Below are 19868 nucleotides of genomic sequence, written 5' to 3'. Positions count from 1 at the left end.
GCATTTACAAGAGGCACTGCCAGGGAGGTTTTAGAGCCTAAATTTAAATTCTAGTAAGGGAAAAGATATCTTTCAGAAGACTGAATTTCTTTCTTCTTCACAGTGAGGAAAAATCCAGTATTGCTACTGCTAGGGCACACTACTTAGAGCAGCCAGTGCTCAGCACTGGTGCCCGAGCAGCAGACTTAGACAAGAAGGATGATAATTCACTGAATTTCCCTGCCCCTCCTGAGCAAGCCGTACACTACAAACAGCACACAGCTGGGATGCACACAGGAGTCTCTCACCTCCCCGGCAGCACACTGATTAGTAACCAGTAAATTAAACGTCATCTTTATCTTGCCAGCGTCCCCTAATCAGCTCCACTTCTCCAGGATGCGACATCCTGTGCTGCGCAGAGAAAGAAGGGCCAGGCCAGGTGGCAGCATTTGTCACCTGAAATGCACTCAGCCCCGACAGCTTTCGCACCTCTGTTTGATGGGGCTCTGCAGGGAAAGGGAAGAGCTCGCAGTATTTGTTATCGCTGCTCCCAACACGCGGCTGCCGGTGCAAAACAGGGAGTACAAATTCCAGGGCAGCAAACGACCTTGAGAGCACCACCTGCTTTCATTGCCCACCCATCCCACCACCCCCCGCTCCCCAGTGCTGTGCTCAGTGCCTCTGGGCGCTGGCTCATTTACTAATGTGCAACCGTCCATCATCTGGGTACCACTCTGGGACTCAGTGCTGGTTTTGAGCCCATTAGAGGCTCTGGCTGTGGCGCAAAAGCAAAATATCAAAGAGACACGTGCATTTTTGGCACCTCGGCACAGGCAGCCCTTGGCAAGGCTCACGCTGGCTCTGGTGCACATGGTGCTGCCACGGTGCCAACCATGACCCTGCTGGAGCCTCCTCATGAACGAAAAGTACCGGCAGCACCCGTGGGTGCTCAGGCGGGCCAGGCTCCCTCTGCCTTACCTTCTCGCTTCATCCCCATCGCAAGACACTTCTGATAGCGGCAGTACTGGCAGCGGTTGCGCTGGCGCTTGTCGATCAAGCAGTCCTTGTTGTCGCGGCAGGTGTAGGTGAGGTCTTTCCGCACCGTGCGCTTGAAGAAGCCTTTGCAGCCCTCGCAGCTGTAAACCCCGTAATGTTTACCTGTGGGGGGGATGCAACCCAGGTTAAAAGGACCCACTGAGTGTCCCAGGTGCCCCCACTTCCCTGCTTTGCTCTCCCTCACCACAAAGACCAGCAGGTCTTCCCAGGGTCTCTCCCGGCTGTGTCTGGGGGAAGCAGAGGATTCTTGGAGCTGTGAGCAGGAGCTAAAGCACAGTGGCTTTGCCTTGACTTGACTTCCATAAAATGAGAATGCCCTCCATGGGCTACAACCTGGTTTATATCCAGGAAAAGCCCTTGCCATTCTTTAGCCATACATCAGGGGCAAGGCAGTGCAGCAGTGAAACAGGGGGGCTCCCCTGTCCCCGCTGCGACCCATCGGACTCCTCACACCAGGCACACAACCCAGCCTGCTCTGCACCACGCACCCACCCTCCTCTTGCAGCTCCGGAGCCTGACAGGCGCAGGAGATGTCCCCAGGGTCCTCACAAACTAGTCAACCAGAGCACTTCTGGAGCAGAAAGCTTTTAAAACAGCATGAGAATAAAGGGAATTAGCACTTCTTTATCTCCCAGTGGAGAGACACCATGTGAAGCACATCTTTTTATCTGGCACTAAGTGACAATACCACTGTGGATCAAAGGATGAGTAGGGAGAGGGATGCTCACTAACGCCTTGTTTTCAGACGGGCTGTGCAGCTCAGGGCTCAGGATATAACACCACTGCTGAGCACAGACCTGGGGTCTCCCAGCTCAGCTCAGAGCCTGCCCCAAACCAGACGGGCTGGGGACACTGGTCCTTCAGGGACTTTTCATCCCCTCCTCTGAGGGCACGGGGGCTCCTCTCCTGATGGAGAGTCCCCACCTGCGCCCGCTGTGCTGCAGGGAGCCAGGCAAACCCTCGCCACCAGCCTTACCTGAAGATCTGTCCCCGCAGATGGCACATATGTGCTTGGTGAAGGAGGCCATCGTTCCTGAGGGATGTGCTGGCACTTTGAGGACTCCGTTGAGCCCCAGGGGTGGCTTAATGTCTTCTGTGCTGCTGACCGAGTTCATGGGCGAGTTGAGCTGCCAAGACAGAAGCACAGTGCTCAGCGGGGAACGGGGGCACACTGGTGCGGGGCCGAGCCAGCTCTGCAGCAGGGCTTGCCTGTGCACTCAGACATGGGGCAGGAGGGCCAGGCAGAGGACAGGCTTCCAATGGGGACAAGTACTGCTTAGAACACCCACCCACAAAGCTGAACCAAGAGGAGGATTTGGGCACATGAGTCCAGAGACCAAAGGCACAAGCGCTCATCCGCTGCCCTGGCGTAAAAGCCGGTGCAGCTTTGAGCTGGCAGCAGGATTATTTGCAGTGATGGTTTGTGGGAGAGCTGCTGGCTGGGAGCGAGTGCTTACATGGATGATGAAGGCCAGGACACTCGTGCCTTAGCTCTGCAATTTATAGATACCCTTTCAGCATTCTGTCTCCAAAGGAAAGCTTCACAGCAAAGAAACAGATCTCAGACACAATGGGGCCTGGCTTTCTCAAGCTGGCTTGGGTGGGATGCTTCCCTGCAGCCTCCAGCCTTGCGGCAGCCTCTCCACACGCCTCTCCTTCCCTCCCCGGTGCGCTCAGTCCCCAGCAGTTGGTGGAGAAAGCAGAGAACTGGGTGGAAGCTGGGTGCTGGTATGGCCCCGTCGCGCTGGTATTGAGCAAAGGATTCCCAGGCTGATTCCCACACTGCTCTGTGCAGCAGGGCAGGGCTGTTATCCCCCTGCGTCCAAAGGGAAACTGAGGCATGAAGATGTAAGACCGACCCATCCTGATAAAGGCAACAAGCTCACAGCAACCCTGCCCGGCCCAGGGCAGGTTCAAGGAGGTCTGGGGGTGGAGGGGGTGCCAGGCTGGGGGGTGCCAGGCTGGCTCAGCTCCGATGCAGCCCCAGTCAGGATGGCTGCGGCTGTCCTGCTGGGGACCAGCCCGCCAGGGACTGTCACACAGCCTCCGTCCCTGCCAGCTTCTAATTTCAGGTTGGATACACAGGATTTGTGCTCCTGTTTGTTGTGTTTCTCTACCCTAATAGAGATACTCAGCAATTGCACTTGTCACAAATTAATTCAGGGAAGTCCCAGGGCTTGTGATCTGTCAATTAGAGCAGAGCAGCCGTTCCTCTGGCTTTAAAGTCTCCAGGCTTGTGGGGAATATTTGGCAGGCAGATGACTAATAACCACAGAACACAGCAAGGTAAACCCACCCTAGAGAAATGCGATGGATCTGCTTCCCTCTCCTGCCCTGTCTCTGCCAGCTGATGAATCAAAAGCAGCCGGGACCTGGTGCCACCAAGGGATATGCTCCTGGGCTTTAGCTGCTTTTCAGTTACGCTGCGACAGGGCAGAGAGGCGAGGGGCGAGCGGGAGCCCAGGCACAGAGCCTCCCTCTGTGCTACCCTGCGAACGGGGGCTGCCGGCACTGCTGCAGCACATCCTCCATGGGTCACTGGCTCCAGCAATTCCTCCCAGCGCCCCTTCCTGGGAAAGGGAGCCGTTTCCCAGGTGCAGCTGGTGGCTATGGCTCCTGTCGTGCTGCATCACTGGCCGCTGCCACACCGGAGCGAGGGCAGAGGCCATCAGCTGCCTGCTGAAGATAAGCCTTTTGCTACCACTTCCCCCAGCTCCAGCAGCCCACAGAGTCACCCCCCCACTCCGTCCCGAGAGCATCTGGGGGAGACGATGGGCAGAGCAAGACGGGGCAAGCGCTGCACCCTGCCCTGGCCCCAGCCCAGGAGGGTGGGGGGTCCCACCACCCTCCCCAGCCCCGTGCATCAGCAGGATGCCCCGCTCGCAGCTGAGTCAGCCCTGGGCTGGCGTGGGGGAAGTCTTCGTTTCCTCTTGCACCACCAGCCCGAAACCTCAGCAGAAGGACCATGTGCACCCTGGGGTTCCCACACCACCCCGGCGCCTGCCCCGTGCCTTCCCCTCCCCGCTGGCAGCCGTCGAGCGAAACCAGCAGCACATGCAGGCAGGGAGGAGGCAGAAGGGGAGGCAGCGGCCCCCTGCCTTGGCACAGCACTTCTGCTCCGGAGCACACAGCTCTGCTCAGCAAGCGAGCAGGGACAAGGAACCGCTGCTCTGCTTCCCCAGCGATGCCCAGACTCCCTGGCTCCTCTCCCTTCCCCGCTCAGTTCATTGCACCAAGGACCAGCTCCTGTCCCTACCGGCAAGCAGAGCTTTATTCCTCCTCCCACCCAACATAAACCCCCCTTCTCCAGTCCCCCAGGCACCCTTACAAAGAGCATTGTGCCAAAGCAGAGAGCGGCTCTGGAAAAGCCTAATCCTGCGTCTGATCTCTTCCCACTCGCCCCTGGGCGCCCCGAGCTGCTGCCAGCAATGCCTGGGGTGGCTGCGCCCTTGCAAACCGCCTGGAAAGTCCCTCCCTTTCAGCTCTTACTGAACCCAGATTTTTTAGGTAAGAGGGTTTAAATATGTGTTAAATCCCAGTAAGCAGCAGAGCTGCTGGGTCTAGTCTCCTGGTCTGCCTGGGACCTTGCTCACCACTGCAAACTACCCCTGCTTTCAGCTGGCTCCTGCTCTGCTGGGCACCAGCATCCCCTCCCCGAGGGGGCCTGGGCGCTTCCTGGGTGCTGGGATCCCATGGCAGGACACCCTGCCTCGTGCCCTAATTTTGGGGCTGCGTTTGGAGATCATGGGGGTCCTGGGAAATGCACAGTGCTGGAGGGAGGGCACTGGGAGCGCTCTGAGCATCCTCCAGCGCTGGCACCAAGGGCTGCTGGCTCCCCACCTCCACTGGACCAAACGGGAGAGGGATAGCATCCCGGCTTTCGGGAGCCTGCTGGCTCCTTCTCATCCCAGTGCTGGCAGGAGCTAGGGTGGAGGGGACCCACCACACCTCGTACGCCCTGTGCCCTTCTGCTCTGCTGGCCTTCCGGAGGCAACGAGGCATGGCCTGATGGCAAGTGGCATCTGCCATCTGATTCAAACCACCTTCCATCAGTGCCATCCCCGCCCGGCGACGGGGGCCGCACGCCTCATTACCCCCAGCGCTTTGCCAACCGGTGCAGTGGCGCAGGGGGCTGCGCTCCCCTCTGAGCATCCACCCTGCTGCCTGCCTGCACCCTCCTCCTCCTCCTCCCGCACTCCTCCACGGGCCCAGGTAGGCGTCTCTGCCCGCTGCAGGGACAGGGACCTAATGCGCCCAGACAGGGAACAGATGGCAAGAGCCATTAGGCTGAAGACCTCCTAACTGTCACCTCTAGGAAAACCACTTAAGACAAGTCCCTGAACAGAGGATGGGGACTTGCACCGTGCTGAAGGCTGGAGCCACCGCGCTGCTAGCTCATTCCCCAGCACCGTCTGACCATGCTCTCAATTCCCCTTTCTGCCCTATGTCTCTGCTTTATTTCGGTTCCCCCAGCTCACTGGTCCCCAAAGCAAACCGCACCTTATAATTGACGCTGGAGGTGCATCACCCCTTCCCCCTTTTCTCCCCAGCTCGTGGCTAACCCCTGTGTTGCTTCACATCCCCCCTTCCAGCTCCTTCCCCACCATTCTGGTGTTCTTGCTGCTAATTTTGCTTTGGCCACCCGTTCACAGGCACCATTACAGTTCCCCTTCCCTTGGCCACAGAATGGGATGCGGCGTGTCCACCCCACTCACCTCCCACAGCAGGGAGCGGGACCCAGCGGGATCCAGCCACACCGGGCTGCAGGGTGCAGGTCCCCCCACATCTGTGGGGGTCACAGGCCAGATCCTGCATGGCAGAAGCCCATCAAAAGGCAAATAAAGCTGCCGCCTCTCCGGCCGGCATGGGGATGCTGCGTCCTGGGGAAGCTGCCTGGGGGTCCCCAGGGATGGGACTCAGTGGCACAGCCCTCCCCAGCCCTGGGTAGAAAGACCTGTTATCTCTGGAAATAAATCAGGCCAATATTTAAAAATAAAGGTGCCGGCAGGTGCTTGACTCCCAGAGAGGGCTTGGAATAAATAAACCCGCAGCAAGTGGCAGGTGGTGGCCAATTCCTTAATCTGCCCTTTTACTAAACATATACCGAGCGAGCAGCCAGCAACAGGTGGCAGGGGCTGGCCAACGCGCCCCGATCTTGCTATTTTTAAAAAGAGCTTATCTCTCTGTAGTTGGAGGTTTTTTACATAATCTTCAGCCGGCAAATGCTAGTCCTTCCCCTGCAGGGAGAAAGGGGCAGCGGGCAGGGGACCCCTTGGCCCGTGCCATGGGGACCATGCGCTGGCCCTGGAGGGGACACGCTGATTCCCAGGGAGGGGATGGGACTGCTCAGGGGAGAAGCACAGGGTGCAGACAGCCCTAGGGTGGCTCTGCTCCTGCCAGAGCTACACCAGCCCCCGGGTGACCCAGGGGTAGTCACTGCTCGCCTTTCACCCCCAGCTTGGGGACAAATAGGGCAGGACTGGAGGGGACAAGTGATGGGAGGGGATGGATGGCCAGCCGTGCTGGTCCCTCAGAGACCACCCAGGGCAGCCCCAAAGGCAGCCGCAGACACCCAGCTCTGGCCAGAGCAGCAGGATGCCTCTGGCTTATTTTCCCCCTTGTGCTTCTGCTTTTTGCCTCCCTTCGGCGCCTGCCCGCGCTGGGGTTTATCTCCCTGTGCTTGCCGGCTCAGTGAGCCAGGGCTTGCAGCCAGGAGACCAGAGCCAGTTCTGGATTGGGAAACCCATCGAGGTGGCTTCTCCCCAGCCGAACAGAGAGCAGTGACAACCCTGCCACCTTCCCCTTACCTGTGGGCTGCTGGTGCCGAATCCCAGGCTAGGGGTGGAGGGGACGGACATTGAGTGCGGGCCCATGGGGGAGCTGATGACGGAGAACGGAGGTCCCATGCCATTGATCGGCGAGCTCAGGGTGCTGATGGGCGAGTGGAGCTGGCCCGGGGAGCCCAGTGAGGAGCCGATGCCCGGCCCAATGGACGGGTGGAGGGATGGGGTGGCCATGGGCCCCCGGCTCGTGGGAGAATTCAGGGACGTGGAATTGACTTGGTTGGAGAAATCTGCAAAGGAAGAAAGAGAGAAACGAGGCTGAGTCTCCCATCCAGGACAGGCTCTGACATACAGCCGCAGCAAGCCCTGAGCAGCAGCCCCCCGCACCCTGCCGAGGGGCTGCTCTTCAACCTGCCCCTGAAATTCCCAAGGCATCCTCCATCTTTCAAAACCACCTTCTGCTGGAGCACCTCTGCAGGTGTTAAGACACTGAGAGCATTTCTGCCTGGACAGCCTGTCACCACTGCCCTCCTCCAGGTCGCCCACCCACTGCACCCCAGCTCTAACTCTGCCACGGAGGCAGCATCTCTGCTCCAGCTGATGATGCACGGGTAGCGACCCCACCACAGATGCCCTCTGTGCTGCAGCATAATCCAGATTTATCACAGCATGGCAGGGACAGGCCATGCACGGGGAGCGTGGAGGGGCTGTGTGCCTGGCAGCACCTGCACACTGCAGTGGTGGGGAGGACAGTTTATAGAATCATAGAATCATTTCGGTTGGAAAAGACCATTGAGATCTTCAAGTCCAACTGTTAACCCCGCACTGCCAAGTCCAGCACTAAGCCACGTCCCTAAGCACCACATCTACGCATTATTTAAACACCTCCAGGGATGGGGATTCTACCATCTCCCTGGGCAGCTGGTGCCAATACCTGGCCACCCTTTCAGTGAAAAACTTTTTCCTAATATCCAATCTAAACCTCCCCTGGTGCGAAGAGGGGTGGTGAGAACTTGTCTGTGCATTGCACATGTGCTTTGTGTGTCTGTCCAGGGCACCAGCATGCCATTGGGATGCCTGCATGTGCCAGCACGGAGGAAGATGCCTGCCTGCCACGTGGGTACCAGTGGGCACCTTTCTGCCGGCAGCAGCGGCTGGGCTGTGTCCGCTGGCACCCCAGCAGCTCCCCCGTCCTGGGGGAGCAGGAGGAGGAGGGGCGGGAAGAGGGGGTTAAAAATAGACTCCAATTCTCCCAAGAGGAGACATGGAGCCATTCCTGGCACATTTCCTCCTCATCCTGTCACGCTGCTTGCAAAACAATCCCGAGCGAGGAAGGGGCTGGCTCGTGGCCCCCCGGCAGGCTGCAAGGAGGAGCTGCCGGAAGGCAGCAGGGACCGGGGACTGGAAGGCAGTGGGGACAGGGGCCCTGTGGCATTGCCACCGCTCACCCCAACATCCACCGGGACCCCCAATTCACACCAGCAAACACTGGCCCAGAGAGGGGCAGGCACCCACATGGCCAATTGGCCAGGGGCTGTTCATGGCAGGGCTGGGAGCCACTGCTTTTGGCTACAAGCCCCAGAGTTAACTAAATTCTGGGAAATACTGTCTTCAGTCACCTGTATGGGGTCAGCTATCTCCCCAGGGGTTTGGAGCAATTAGCATACAAATGTTACACAGTGGGAAACCCACTTGCTGAACCCAAAGCCCAGCCCCATCAATCTTCCTTGAAGATCACCAATCCTGGTTGGGAAACCCCAGCACAAGGAAGCAAAGGCCCAGCAAGGCAGCAATGCTCCTCTCACAAAGCCATGCACCCAGCATCCCACCGCCGCACCCAGCATCCCACCGCTGCACCCAAAGCCCCATCACTGCACCCAGCATCCCACCGCTGCACCAAAAGTCCCACCACTGCACCCAGCATCCCATCATTGCACCCAAAGCCCCATCACGGCGCCCAGCATCCCAGCGCTGCACCAAAAGTCCCACCACTGCACCCAGCATCCCATTGCTGCACCCAGCATCACGCTCCTGCACCCCACATGGTCACACCTCCCCCCCAGCACCTCCCCTCCAGCCTTGAAGCATTCAGCCCCATCCCTGCCTTGTGTGGGTGCTGGTGGGGCGCAGGGACCGCCAAAGTTTTCTCCCGGGAAGAGCCACTGCCATGGGCAGCCATGCTGTCCTGGTGCCCAGAGCCCCCTGTGGCACGTGCCCCCCCCACGCAACCCAGCCGTCGCCAGCACGCCCCTGATGTGCCGTCCCCACCACAGGTGTAACAGAATTACACACGCCACGGGAGAGGCTCGCTCCCTGCACAGATAATTCCTTAAATCCCCAGACAAGAGCCAGAAGTAGGATCCCTGGGCCAGAGAGCAAAGGGGGCTTGGATGCAAAAATGGGGATTAGGCTCCAGGGTGCTGCCAGTTCCCTCTGCCTGGGTGTCCTGTTCCATCTGAGACAGGCAGAGGGGACATGCACCCGGACCCTGTGTCCCTGCCAGGTGCCAGCGTTGATGCCGAAAGGAGCACGCCGGGACCACCCGCCCTGGCAGGCATCTCTGTGGCCAGGGCAGAGGCGAGCAACCCTGTCCCTGTGGGGCTGGCCTCGCCATCGGCTCTCGCAGGATGTTGATATAAAACAACCACCGGCCACCACGTCACCCGCAGCTGAGTGACGTGCGGGCGGCACAACAGGAACCCCGGGAAATTCCTCAAGGCTTCGTGGTCTGCTCCTGGGGTTTAGCACAGCGGGACAGAGTGATTCCTGGCTCTCTGCTTTTTGGTGGAGTGGGGCCAGGTGCTGTGGTGGGCTCTGGCAAGCCGGGGTGTAGCCATGCCCCCACCGCCGTCCTGGGTCTGGGGGGAAAGGCGGGAGCTCATCCTGCAGCAATTGTGTGTCTGGGTACGGGGTCCCAGCCAGCTCTAATCTGGCCGACCCCCAAAACCAGCTGCTAGCCAACGTGATGGACGGGACACCTTCCAAGGATGCGCTGGATCCCTTGGCCAGAGGAAACAGGCACTTGACCTGCCGGCAAAGGGAAGGCAGCGAAGCACAGTCCTTCCTTTTAAAAGATCCTGAATATTTAAGGCAGGAGAGGTCACAGGCAGGTTACTGGCGACCGGCCCGTGCCTACTCAAGCACATCAGAAAGCAAAGCACGTGCGGGGCCAGCACCTCTCCCAAAATACCCATCCCCTGGGTACCATGGGAGCTCCCCATCCCCAGGCATCCCACGCCTCCCAGCCGGCTCCCCGCACCCATCCTGTTTACATGCTTTGCTTTCCCCACAGACACGATCCCCGGCACCCAGCGAGGAACTGGGTGTGTGTGGTAGGGGTTGGTCTGGAGAAAATAATTCAGGCAACAACAACAGAAAGGAAAGGAGGCGAGAGGAGGACTAACCCTGCACTGAACAGGCCTGCCAGGGAGAAGCCTGTGCAGGCACGGACACATTTGGGTGTGTTTTCACCCAAAACCTTTGGCCAAACGCTCTGAAATCTGAACCAGACCTGAACTTCTTGAGAGCACCATGACTCAAAGCCCAGTTCAAAGCAAGCCCTTGGACTCTGGGATGTTCCCAGTCCTCATAAACACACCTTCTCCTCTGCAGCCCAAACCCCAGTGCAACAGCGGCAGCCGTGGGAAACATTTACCCTCAGCCAACCGGCAAATATGGAAAAGGGTTTGGGTTTGGGGTTTGGGTTTTTTGGCTTAGCAAAATGAAGAGTCCACCTCAGGCAACTCAGCGCAGATGCTGCCAGCCCCCAGGTGAAGGGTCAGTGCTCCCAGCAGGGAGATGCATTTGGGGAAAATAACGACTCGAGGTGGAGAGGTGGGGATGTAGAGCTGGACAGGAGAAGTCTGCCCGCCTCACTCATCACAGGCATCCTATAGGACCTGGAATGCTAAAGGAACGCTAGCAAAAAACAATCTAAAAAGGAGAAAAAGCCTAGATTGAGGAAATAGCCTTAATAGAAACAAATAAACCCCCAAACTGATGCATACCACTTGGACTGCAGCAAACAGGAGACCTATTTTCCCAAACACATTTTCAGTTCAAGTGGTGTGAGACTATTCATTTTTCTTGCATAGTTTTGCCATTTAAAGCCGTTGTGTGTGACCATCTCTTGACCAAAATAAACTGTGCTGGTTTCTAAATAAAATAAATAAATAAATAAACTCCTTAAAGCATTTCCCCTCTTGCCGCACCCATAAATTGCAGCTATTTTCTCTGTGTGTCCTTTGTTTAAAACACAACGACCTCTATATATCTTATAAGATGCCCCATGGCAGTTGGGAGATCAGAACGAGAGCTCTTTGGCAGCTAAGGAATTTGCAGTGAAGCTCCTTTTCTTTCTCAAAAACCATGAGCCCGCGAGCCAGAAAATCTGGATGGGAATTTTTCCCAACGAATATGACATTTAGGGCAGAGCCCCAGAATCCAGCTCAAGCGGCCAAGCCAGGCGGCGGTGCGGAGCCATGCGCACACCTTCAGCTCTCCTCCACAGCAGGGGAAGACGATTCAGCTGAAACCATCACACAGAGACTAGAGCCAGCGGGTTTTGATCTGGCCTCCAGATAAGGAGCCTGAGTCTTGTTTTTCTGGCACGGTGCTCGTCGCTGCCCTTTGCCTTAGCAGATACCTGTCCTTGCAAGATCTCTTTTGGATGCCGTCACCCCTGCTTCACAGCTGGGGAAACCAAGGTATCGGGAGAGCGATGCTCCTGATGAGGCAGTGGCCCCACCGGCAGACACAGACGCCACAAGTAGGGCACAGGCTTACGTGACCTTCAGCAAGGTCATGCAGGAAACTGGAGCCAAAGCTGGGAATAGATCCTGGCTATTGCAAGACACAGGCTAGCATCACGACTGCTGAATCAACCTTCCTCGTATTTTTATTTTCTCTCCTGCCTCCGTGACAGACAGCAATCTCTTACCTACTATTAATTTTCAATAAGAGAAGAAAACATCTTCATGAAACATTTGTCCCCATCCTCACCTGGCTGCATCAGACACTCAGACCAGGTAGACAATGTCCCTGGGCAGCCTCACTGCTGTTTTCCATCCCCTTGGCATCCTTGGGGCCAACAGCCGAAACCTCCAGTTTGGCCCAGCAAACATCCATGTCTGGATGCAGCCTGGGCGGGCAGGTTTAGACCCATGGGAGCGCTGAAAGCATCCAACCACGCCACCAGCCCTCGCAATACTTCCCTGTTGCATTTCACCATCCAGTGCAGGGGACTCAAGTGTTGCTGCTTGGCCAGGGTACGTCCACAGCAGCCTGACAGCTAACAACAGCTTTTGCTGATATGGCAACACCAAGAAGGGCTGTGATTTTAACATTTCAGGACCACAAAATGGCCCAGAGCAGAAACTATTACAACAGCACAGAGGTGCTTTTTTCCCAGGATAGCTCATTTGTACCAGAATAAACTGTACCAGCATAAGCTTTCACCAGTATAATCTTCATTTATGCCTAAGAGGCTTTGCCAGTAAAACTACAGTGACCTAGCTCTGCTGGAAAACCTTTTCTCCCATATCCAGGGAGTTTACTCAGCAGCTCAGTGGCTCGGCACTCTGCTTCGGAGAGGGGAAGTTAAAAAAAAACCAAACATATCTCACAGCACAGACTCCTGGAGCCATACTTTTCTGCAGTCGAGGAGGGTTGGGGACCCAGGACACAACCCCACAGCCCAGCTGAGTGGGATCAGAGGGGTCTGCAGGCACCCCACGGCTCCAGGGAGCCGCCACGGTGCAAGTGCCCCACGCGCCCAGCCCTGACGCCAGCCGAGATTTGGAAAGCCGCCCGCATCCCCCAGCTTCCGTTTTTGGTGGTGTTTTTTTTTATTTTATTTTTTCCCCCTCAGCACCTCTTCCTCCGTAATCAGAAAGCAGATCAATTCTGGGTATTAAACAGCAGGAAATTCTAAATTTGGGTTGCCACTCCCTTCCTTAAGTCAGCCCTCCACGTTAGGGCTTTGCAGTGCTGTGGGGCCACGTTTGCAGGGGATCAGGACCAGCAGCTGAGATCACGCTTTTGGAAACACCCTCCTCCTCTGCTCTCCAGCGTCTCTTTGGTGTTGACCAGGTTCAAAACTCTTGACACCCAAATGCACAGGAATCTGCACGTAAATGCAGGGCACTGAGCCCTGCGAGCACTGTTCTTTCTTTCCGTGCCTCTGTGGGTGGTGAGTTTCCCTGAACAAACTCGGTAGTGAAAATCACCGTCCGTTTGCTCTCACTCCTCAAAAGCAGTGAAGAAATCGCCCCGTTTGCTTTCCATCCAAGGAACCTCAAATGATGGAGGTTTCCACCTCCCTTCCTTTCGCCTTCCCCGGTGCAGCCAGCACAGCAAACCAAGGCACCACCGGCGAACAGCCTGCACCCACCTACGAGGCGGGATGCTGACAGCAACGGGCAGGCAGCAAATCTGGGCAGGACACGACAGTTTGACGGTAGTTTCCATTTGAAAATCGCCATGGTAATACAGTGACCACAAGAGGTCAGGTCCTCACTTTTGTCCCTGATCAAAACTCACAGAGAGTATGTTTACAGCGGATGAATTTAAATAGCCCCTGGCCTACAATCTTGAGTAAGTCTGCTCTCAATTTATACCAGCGCAGCTGAGAACTGAAGCAAGGATGGAGCAAGAACCTCCTTGTCCCCTTCCAGTGCTGGCTGCTGCCGTGGACCTGACAGTGCCCGACTTGGGCAAACTCAGGAGGCTGACCCACACGGTGCATGTGGCTGTCACCCCAGAAAAGCACCCCTGGATCCAAGAGACAAGCACCATCTCGTGGCCCAAGCATATTAAACTGCACTTATAGCACCTTGCCCAGCAAGGAGAAGCAACTGATCCCCTTAAACCACTCAGGCGCCAGGCGTGTGGCAGGGGCATCCCTGGGAATGGACATCCAAAGGTGTCAGAAGAAGCAGCTGTATGTTATCCGTACATCCCTTCTGAGCACTGCTGCCACAGCTATAGGTAAAAGGGTGCAGGAGCACTGGTCCACAGCGCAATCAAGCGTGTTGGTCCTCAGTAGCTGCGATTTCACCAAAAAATAACTTGAATTGCGGGGTTTTTTTTACATTTCTGGACCTGAGTACAAAGACAAATCCAAGAACATCCCTCACAGCCCCCCCCTTCGCCCCCCCCCCCCGAAGCCTGCACGGGAGACAGCACACAGAAATGTGTCTTTTTGCAGGCATTTAAAAGTGCAAATGCCTTATGTTTGGGGCTTGGTGAACGTGCAGTTTCTCTTCAGGAACCTGCTCCGAGGTTTGGGAGAGTTTCTTCAGCTGCGATCAGCACTTTCCCCTGAGAAGTGCCAGGAGATGCTGTGGCGGTTTGAGCCACACTGAGATGGTGAGAAACACAGTTTCGGCTGCTCTCTGCTCCAGGTGGGTTCTTCCTCCCGCTGGCTTTCACTTTGACCAAACTAAAACCTCAAAGCCACACAGCTTCTCATCCCCGCTCCCCTCTCCCACCCGAGACAGCCGAAACCTGCCAGCAAGAGCTGCCAAACCCAGCAGAGGCGCGTTTTGGGGCTTCGAGCCCAGCACTGGGGTCCCCTTCCAGGGGGTTTCCTTGGCTGGAGGAAATTCAGCAGCACCTCTCTGCGTGCTGCCAGCCTTGCAGGCGATGGGCAGGCATTAGCTACTGCCTCCTGCCAGCATTCCGCTTTATGGGCTTGACAGGCTGTGGCATGAGATTACGGTGCCCAAGAGCAGCTTTTCCACTGCACTCTGCACGCCAACCCCTCCTTCCCGCAGCCTGAGCCCCTGCTGCCACCGCTCAGGGAAACCTCAGGTCTCCTCTCAGAAGCTGAAGGGGAAGAAGCAGTGCAAAAGCATCCTATCGCCGGGCCAAGGGGTTCTCCAAAGTGGTGCCCACCCCAAACCTCATAGCAGCACTCCACGGAGCGGGCAGCATCCCCACCCCACGGGGCAGAGCTGGGACACCTCTGTCCCTGCAGCTCCAACACTCGTTCTCCCTCTCTGCCCTATTTTATTTTCTCCTCTGAATGCAGCTTTGCAGGTAACATCAGACCTCCCCAGCACCAAGGAGAAAGACGACTATGTGGTCGTGTGGACTCAGGCTGGCAAGTGCTGGGTGGCGTTTGGGGGTCTCTCCCCAGGCAACCTGCGTGGATGACCACGGGCTCACCAGTACTCCCATTTTCTGGCTTAAAGCACCGCAAGGTCACCTTTGGGAGACACTCACCCCTAACTCAACCCATCGCCTGCTACAGCCCGGATGCCCAGAGGTCTGGTGATCCCCCACCACAGGACCCACAGCAAAAAATGGGATGCTTCTGCCTGATGCTTCCGCGCCAGCATGGATCGGGGGGAGCAGCCCCACTGCAGATGTGTGTGCACAGGGGGGGCACAGACCCCACACCGGGGCTGACCAAGCATGCTCAGCGCTGGCATGCGGGCTCATTTTGCCTTTTTTTTTGCCTTTAAACCCCATCCTACCCTCTCAGAAGCCCTCTACAAGCACATCCCGCTCCCGGAGCCCCTGGCAGAGCTGGAAGCCTGCAGGGGCTATTCCCGTCTCTGAGGGGGAAGGACTCAAAAAGAGGAATTTTCCAGAAGCCGCTCTCCCTGCAAGCTGCCATGTCACCAGAGGAAACGCTCGCAAACGCCTCTTCCTCCAGCGCTCCCGGCTTCCTGCTCCGACGCACCCCCATCACCACCCATCTCCCCCACCCGCGGCGGACCCCCCACCCATATTTTCTTCCGTTTGCCCCTCCCAAGCAGACGGGGCAGGCTCCGAGACCCCCTCGGCGTGGAGAAAGTAAAAGCAGGAAGCGTGGGCAAGCGGGAGAGCGTTGACATATGGAAAGTGTGAGGAGCCCCTCGGAGAGCAAAGGGGGAGCGAGCCCAGGGGAGGGGAGCGGGCAGCGCAGCTCGGCTCTCCCCAGCCTGGCAGTGGTGGGTGGAGGGGGAGGGTGCACCCAGGCAAACAAGGATTCTGCTGATAAAGCAAATGTGACTCAATCACATGCTTGTGCAAAGATGTCACAACAGTCCTGAGAAATTACAGGCTCCTATTTCATCCCTCAAGGGCCAGCGCTGTCCTTGCTCTTACAATGCGCTCTGTTCTGCTGTCAGCGGCTCAGCGAGTGCCCCTAATTTACTGGCTGGGAACCCGCTGCAGGAACAGGCAATAATAGGTGCAGTGTAGTGTCACTGCCAGGGCTCCTGGGCTGGCAGTGGGGCCGGGAGGCGTCTGCTGAAGGACTCAACGCGGCAGCTCTTTTCAGCTCCTGCCATCGCAGCCCAAAGCGGGGGCTGTCCGGCCCCTCCAAGCCCGGCGCTTTTTGGGGTACAGGTGTTGCCTGGCACATGGCAGCGGGATGGGGGCTGCTGCCCCCCACCCGGCTCTCTGCCCCAAACATGGCGGTGGTAGGAGCTCCTGAGCAAACCCCGCTTGGGGTGGCATCTCTCCATCTTCCGGGGTGCCCCCATGCACCCCCAAAAGGGAAGTCTGGGGGACCCAGACTTCACTCCCAAAGCACAAAGGCTGAGCCCTTGTCACTGCAATTGTCCCCTGTCACTAACCTGCCCCAAACACAACCAGAAGCAAAGCAGGCCATGCTGAGAGGGGACTTGGACCTGCTGGCACCCTTCCAGCCTCCAAAGAGCATCGGTGAAGCCAAAAATGCAGCAGAAGATGCTAACAGAGGGGAAGATGCTCCCTCTGTTCTGCAAAGATGGAGAGCTGCACCTGGGGGTCCCTTCAGCCTTCCCTGACGGGCATCACCAGCGTGGGCACAGGGTGCTGGTGGCACCCAGGTGCCTCCCTACGTCCACCTGTCCTCTCGCAGGAACTGGGGAGCTCTGCTTGGAGCCCCTCCCCCGCCCTGCCCACGCTGACCTTCGCAGCCTCCCTGACTCCATCCCGTTCTCCGAAAAGAGCACGGTGAGAGCAAAAGCGCAGTGGTCCCGCAGGTTGCTGAAGCTCATTATGGCCTTTTAATTACATTCAATTGCAGTTTTATGGGTTTACGGGCAAATTGGAAGTGAATTTGAAATTAGAATTGCCCTTGAGGGGGTGCTACGCTCTGAGCTATGAAAAACCAAGCAGGATCCAGTGAGACGCAAGGGGAGCTCGAAAGCATTAGTCTTGCTCTAGCAGAAAGAGAAGTTTCGTCTCACATCGAAGCTCCCCCAGGACCTCGTGGCAACGAGCCGCACACATGGCACGTGCCAGGGCCGCCAGCGAACCCGGATCACACGCTGCCCCACATCATCGCACCCCAGCAGCCGGGTCCCTTCCCCATGCTGCACTCCCGACAGCGGGATGGATGTGAGGAAGGGTCTCAGACTTGGAGCTAAGCAAGCTCCCCTGCTAGGGAAGCTGCTGCCTTGAGCCCTAAAATACTCCCCTCATCTCTCAATCCCTCAAAACGCTCCAAGCAGGCAGGGGAAGAAGCAGCCCAAAGCGTGCCATGACGCAGGGCTGAGAGCTCTGGTGAAGGGGAGCTCCCGGCTCTGAATTGGGGCTGCCGACCCCCAGGGTCAGAGGGGACGCTCCGCTCCCCACGAGCCATGCCCATGGCTGGGTTACAGCCCGCTGCGGGGCTCACAGCCCGGGGGGCAGTAATAAATGGCCCCGCTGCTTCCCACGGCGTCACCCCTTGGGATGTGCCGCTGCCCTGCCTGCCGGCAGCTGGCGAGGGGACCCCACGCCTCTCCGTATTCTCCCTCCAGGGATCTGGGATGAGCCAGATCCCAAAGACCAGGTGGGAGAGCAGCCCAGCGGCTCTCCCTGCCACCAGCTTTGAGATCTGGGGGCTAAACCACATCCTTCCCCCTTGCTAACAGCTCCTAGAGGTGCAGAACCCAGAGATGCTGGGGGCAGTGCCACATCTACCCTGTGTCTGGCAATTACCGGGATGGACCGGAGGTGCTGGCAGGAGAGACAGCACCTCCACACTTCCCAGTCAGTGCTGAGAGCAATCGCTGGCCCACATCTCTTTAAAAGGTCCCACACTGGATGTGCAGGATCCATCCAATGGGACAAGCTCCATCCTTGGGGTCTGAGGCAGCAGGAGGAGGTGAGAGGGGGAGGATACGGCCACGTATTGCGGATTCCCTTCTGCGTCTGGCTTCCAGGAACAACGGCCTACAAACCACCAGCCAGACGGATTATATTACGGTGCTGTGCGCGTGCATTAATCCAGATTTGAGATAATTACAGTCATTCACTTGGCATAATGGGCTTTAATTGATCCAACGCGGCTGGCGCTGGTGTTCGCTGCCAGTGTGCAGCTGGCATCCCAACACCCCGAAGCTGCACTGCCACCAGCCACACCGCGACCAGCAAAAGGCAATGCCACTAACTGGTTTTGCACAAACCCAGTTTTCCGGAAAAAGAGGTATGGTAGTTTTCCTCAGGAGATGCTGGATGACAGCAAGTGACCACAAGGCCACATGGGTCTTCCCATCCCTCAGCTGAGACACAGCAAGCCTGGCTTGGGCATGAGGTGTCTCACCTGGTCAGGAGAGATCTTATGTGCATCCAAGTGGGATGAACCATCCCTCCAGAGGGCTTCACTGCTGGGAGCTGTGCAAGGGCAGCCCATGGGAACACCATTTTCCAAGCCTCCTTGGAGAAATGCCCACGTCCCAGCTCATGCTTGGCATTAGGTCGGTCAACAGACGCCTGGAATTCCCTTCCCACCAGCATTTTTGTGCTTTAATGCTCACAGAGCACAAAGAGCTGGAAACCCAGATGGGCAAAGGATCCTAAGGTCCCAAAACAGCCAGCCGTTCCCATCTTAGCTCCTTCTCCACATCTCCACCAATGACTGGAGCACGCTCCAGAGCCAGCCGCTTGCCTCAGAGACAAACCACCCACTTTATGCACTGCAGCTGGAGGTCCAGGGGAAGGAGCCCGAGAACTGGGTGCCTACCCAGGAAGGTGCTGGATAAGATAGGGATGGCAGCTGCCAGAGCCGGGTCACCTTCAATAAAAGGAAGTTCCCTCTGGAAACTAGAGGGCACACATGTTTTTTCAGGAGAAAGCATCTGCCTCCAGTCTTACGTGATCCCCCTGGATTCAGTAACACCCACTGGCCAGGAGGGAAGGTTTAAGCCCCCTCGATGCCAGCCGTGTGGCCAGCGGGATGGGCAGGCAGGGTCAGTGGGCTGCTCCCCCTTCCCGGGTGACAGAAGAGGCTTCAGAAAGTCTTTCCCCATCCCAGCAAGGTTGCAGCAAAGGACGGTCTGCCTGCAAGCTGTCTTTGGGTTTGAGTTTCTGGTTCAAATCCAAAGCTAATTAGGCTGTGCCAAGTCCAATCAGATAGCCTCAGCTAATTGAGCTCGGCATGGCTGGGTCAATGTCCAGCGGGTCTCCGCGTTCCAGGCGTTTCATCAGTCCACAGATAACTGTGAGGGCCTGGGAAGGGGAAGGACCCCTACAAAAATGTTCACTTCACGTATAGTCAGAGCCTTTCCCTGCTGGAACTGCATATGGCCCCAGGTTAAACCCGCGGATGCTGCCAGCATCGTCCTCGTGCCTGAGGAACCCCAACGGATGAAGATGCCCCAGCAGCAACGCTGCGGCAGGGCTCACAGTGAGCGAGCGGAGGATGAAATAGGGCGACTGTCCCCTATGCTCTGGTGTGCATCTCTCACGGTGTCACCCCGAGACCAGGCGCTTGGTGAGCTATACCACATGCCATACATCACCCGGGCAGCAGACCCACCAAACCATACAGCAAGAACAAACCAGCTAAATTCCCAGCCACGCTGGCTACTGAAAAAACAGTGACACTAATGGGGCACTGCATGCTCCACACGCTCCACACGTCTACCAATGTTCCCTCCAAAGCTGGCTTAGATGTGCGATGTGCCTGCACCAGACTGCAGGCTCCAGGCTCCAGAAGTAGGGTTTTCCCAAGCCAACACCGCGGCTCTGCGAGCCAACGTGGCTGCTGACACGCGGTCAGCAGCGGCTCCCAGACATGCCTGGGCACCGTGACCTGGCTGCAGCCGGGCCAGGAGCAGAGGGAGGACTGCAGGGCAGCCAAGCACT

General features: G+C 57.4%; 1 protein-coding gene across 6 annotated transcripts in view; it reads right to left on the bottom strand.

Moving 5' to 3' along the window:
* Positions 1 to 19868, bottom strand: part of RXRA (retinoid X receptor alpha) — a 119339-nt gene that overhangs the window by 34198 nt on the left and 65273 nt on the right. For all 6 annotated transcript variants that reach the window (XM_056351437.1, XM_056351436.1, XM_056351441.1 and 3 more), the window contains 3 exons: positions 6843 to 7108; positions 2012 to 2162; positions 958 to 1137 (listed from right to left, as the gene is read on the bottom strand). In XM_056351437.1, coding sequence (XP_056207412.1) covers positions 958 to 1137; positions 2012 to 2162; positions 6843 to 7108 — 597 coding nt within the window. Of the gene's footprint in view, positions 1 to 957; positions 1138 to 2011; positions 2163 to 6842; positions 7109 to 19868 lie in introns of those variants that run through there.

Source organism: Falco biarmicus, chromosome 9 (genome assembly GCF_023638135.1).
Source record: "Falco biarmicus isolate bFalBia1 chromosome 9, bFalBia1.pri, whole genome shotgun sequence".
NCBI lineage: Eukaryota > Metazoa > Chordata > Aves > Falconiformes > Falconidae > Falco > Falco biarmicus.
The sequence above is the reverse complement of the archived record's forward strand: the minus strand, read 5'-3'. Positions and strand labels throughout refer to the sequence as shown.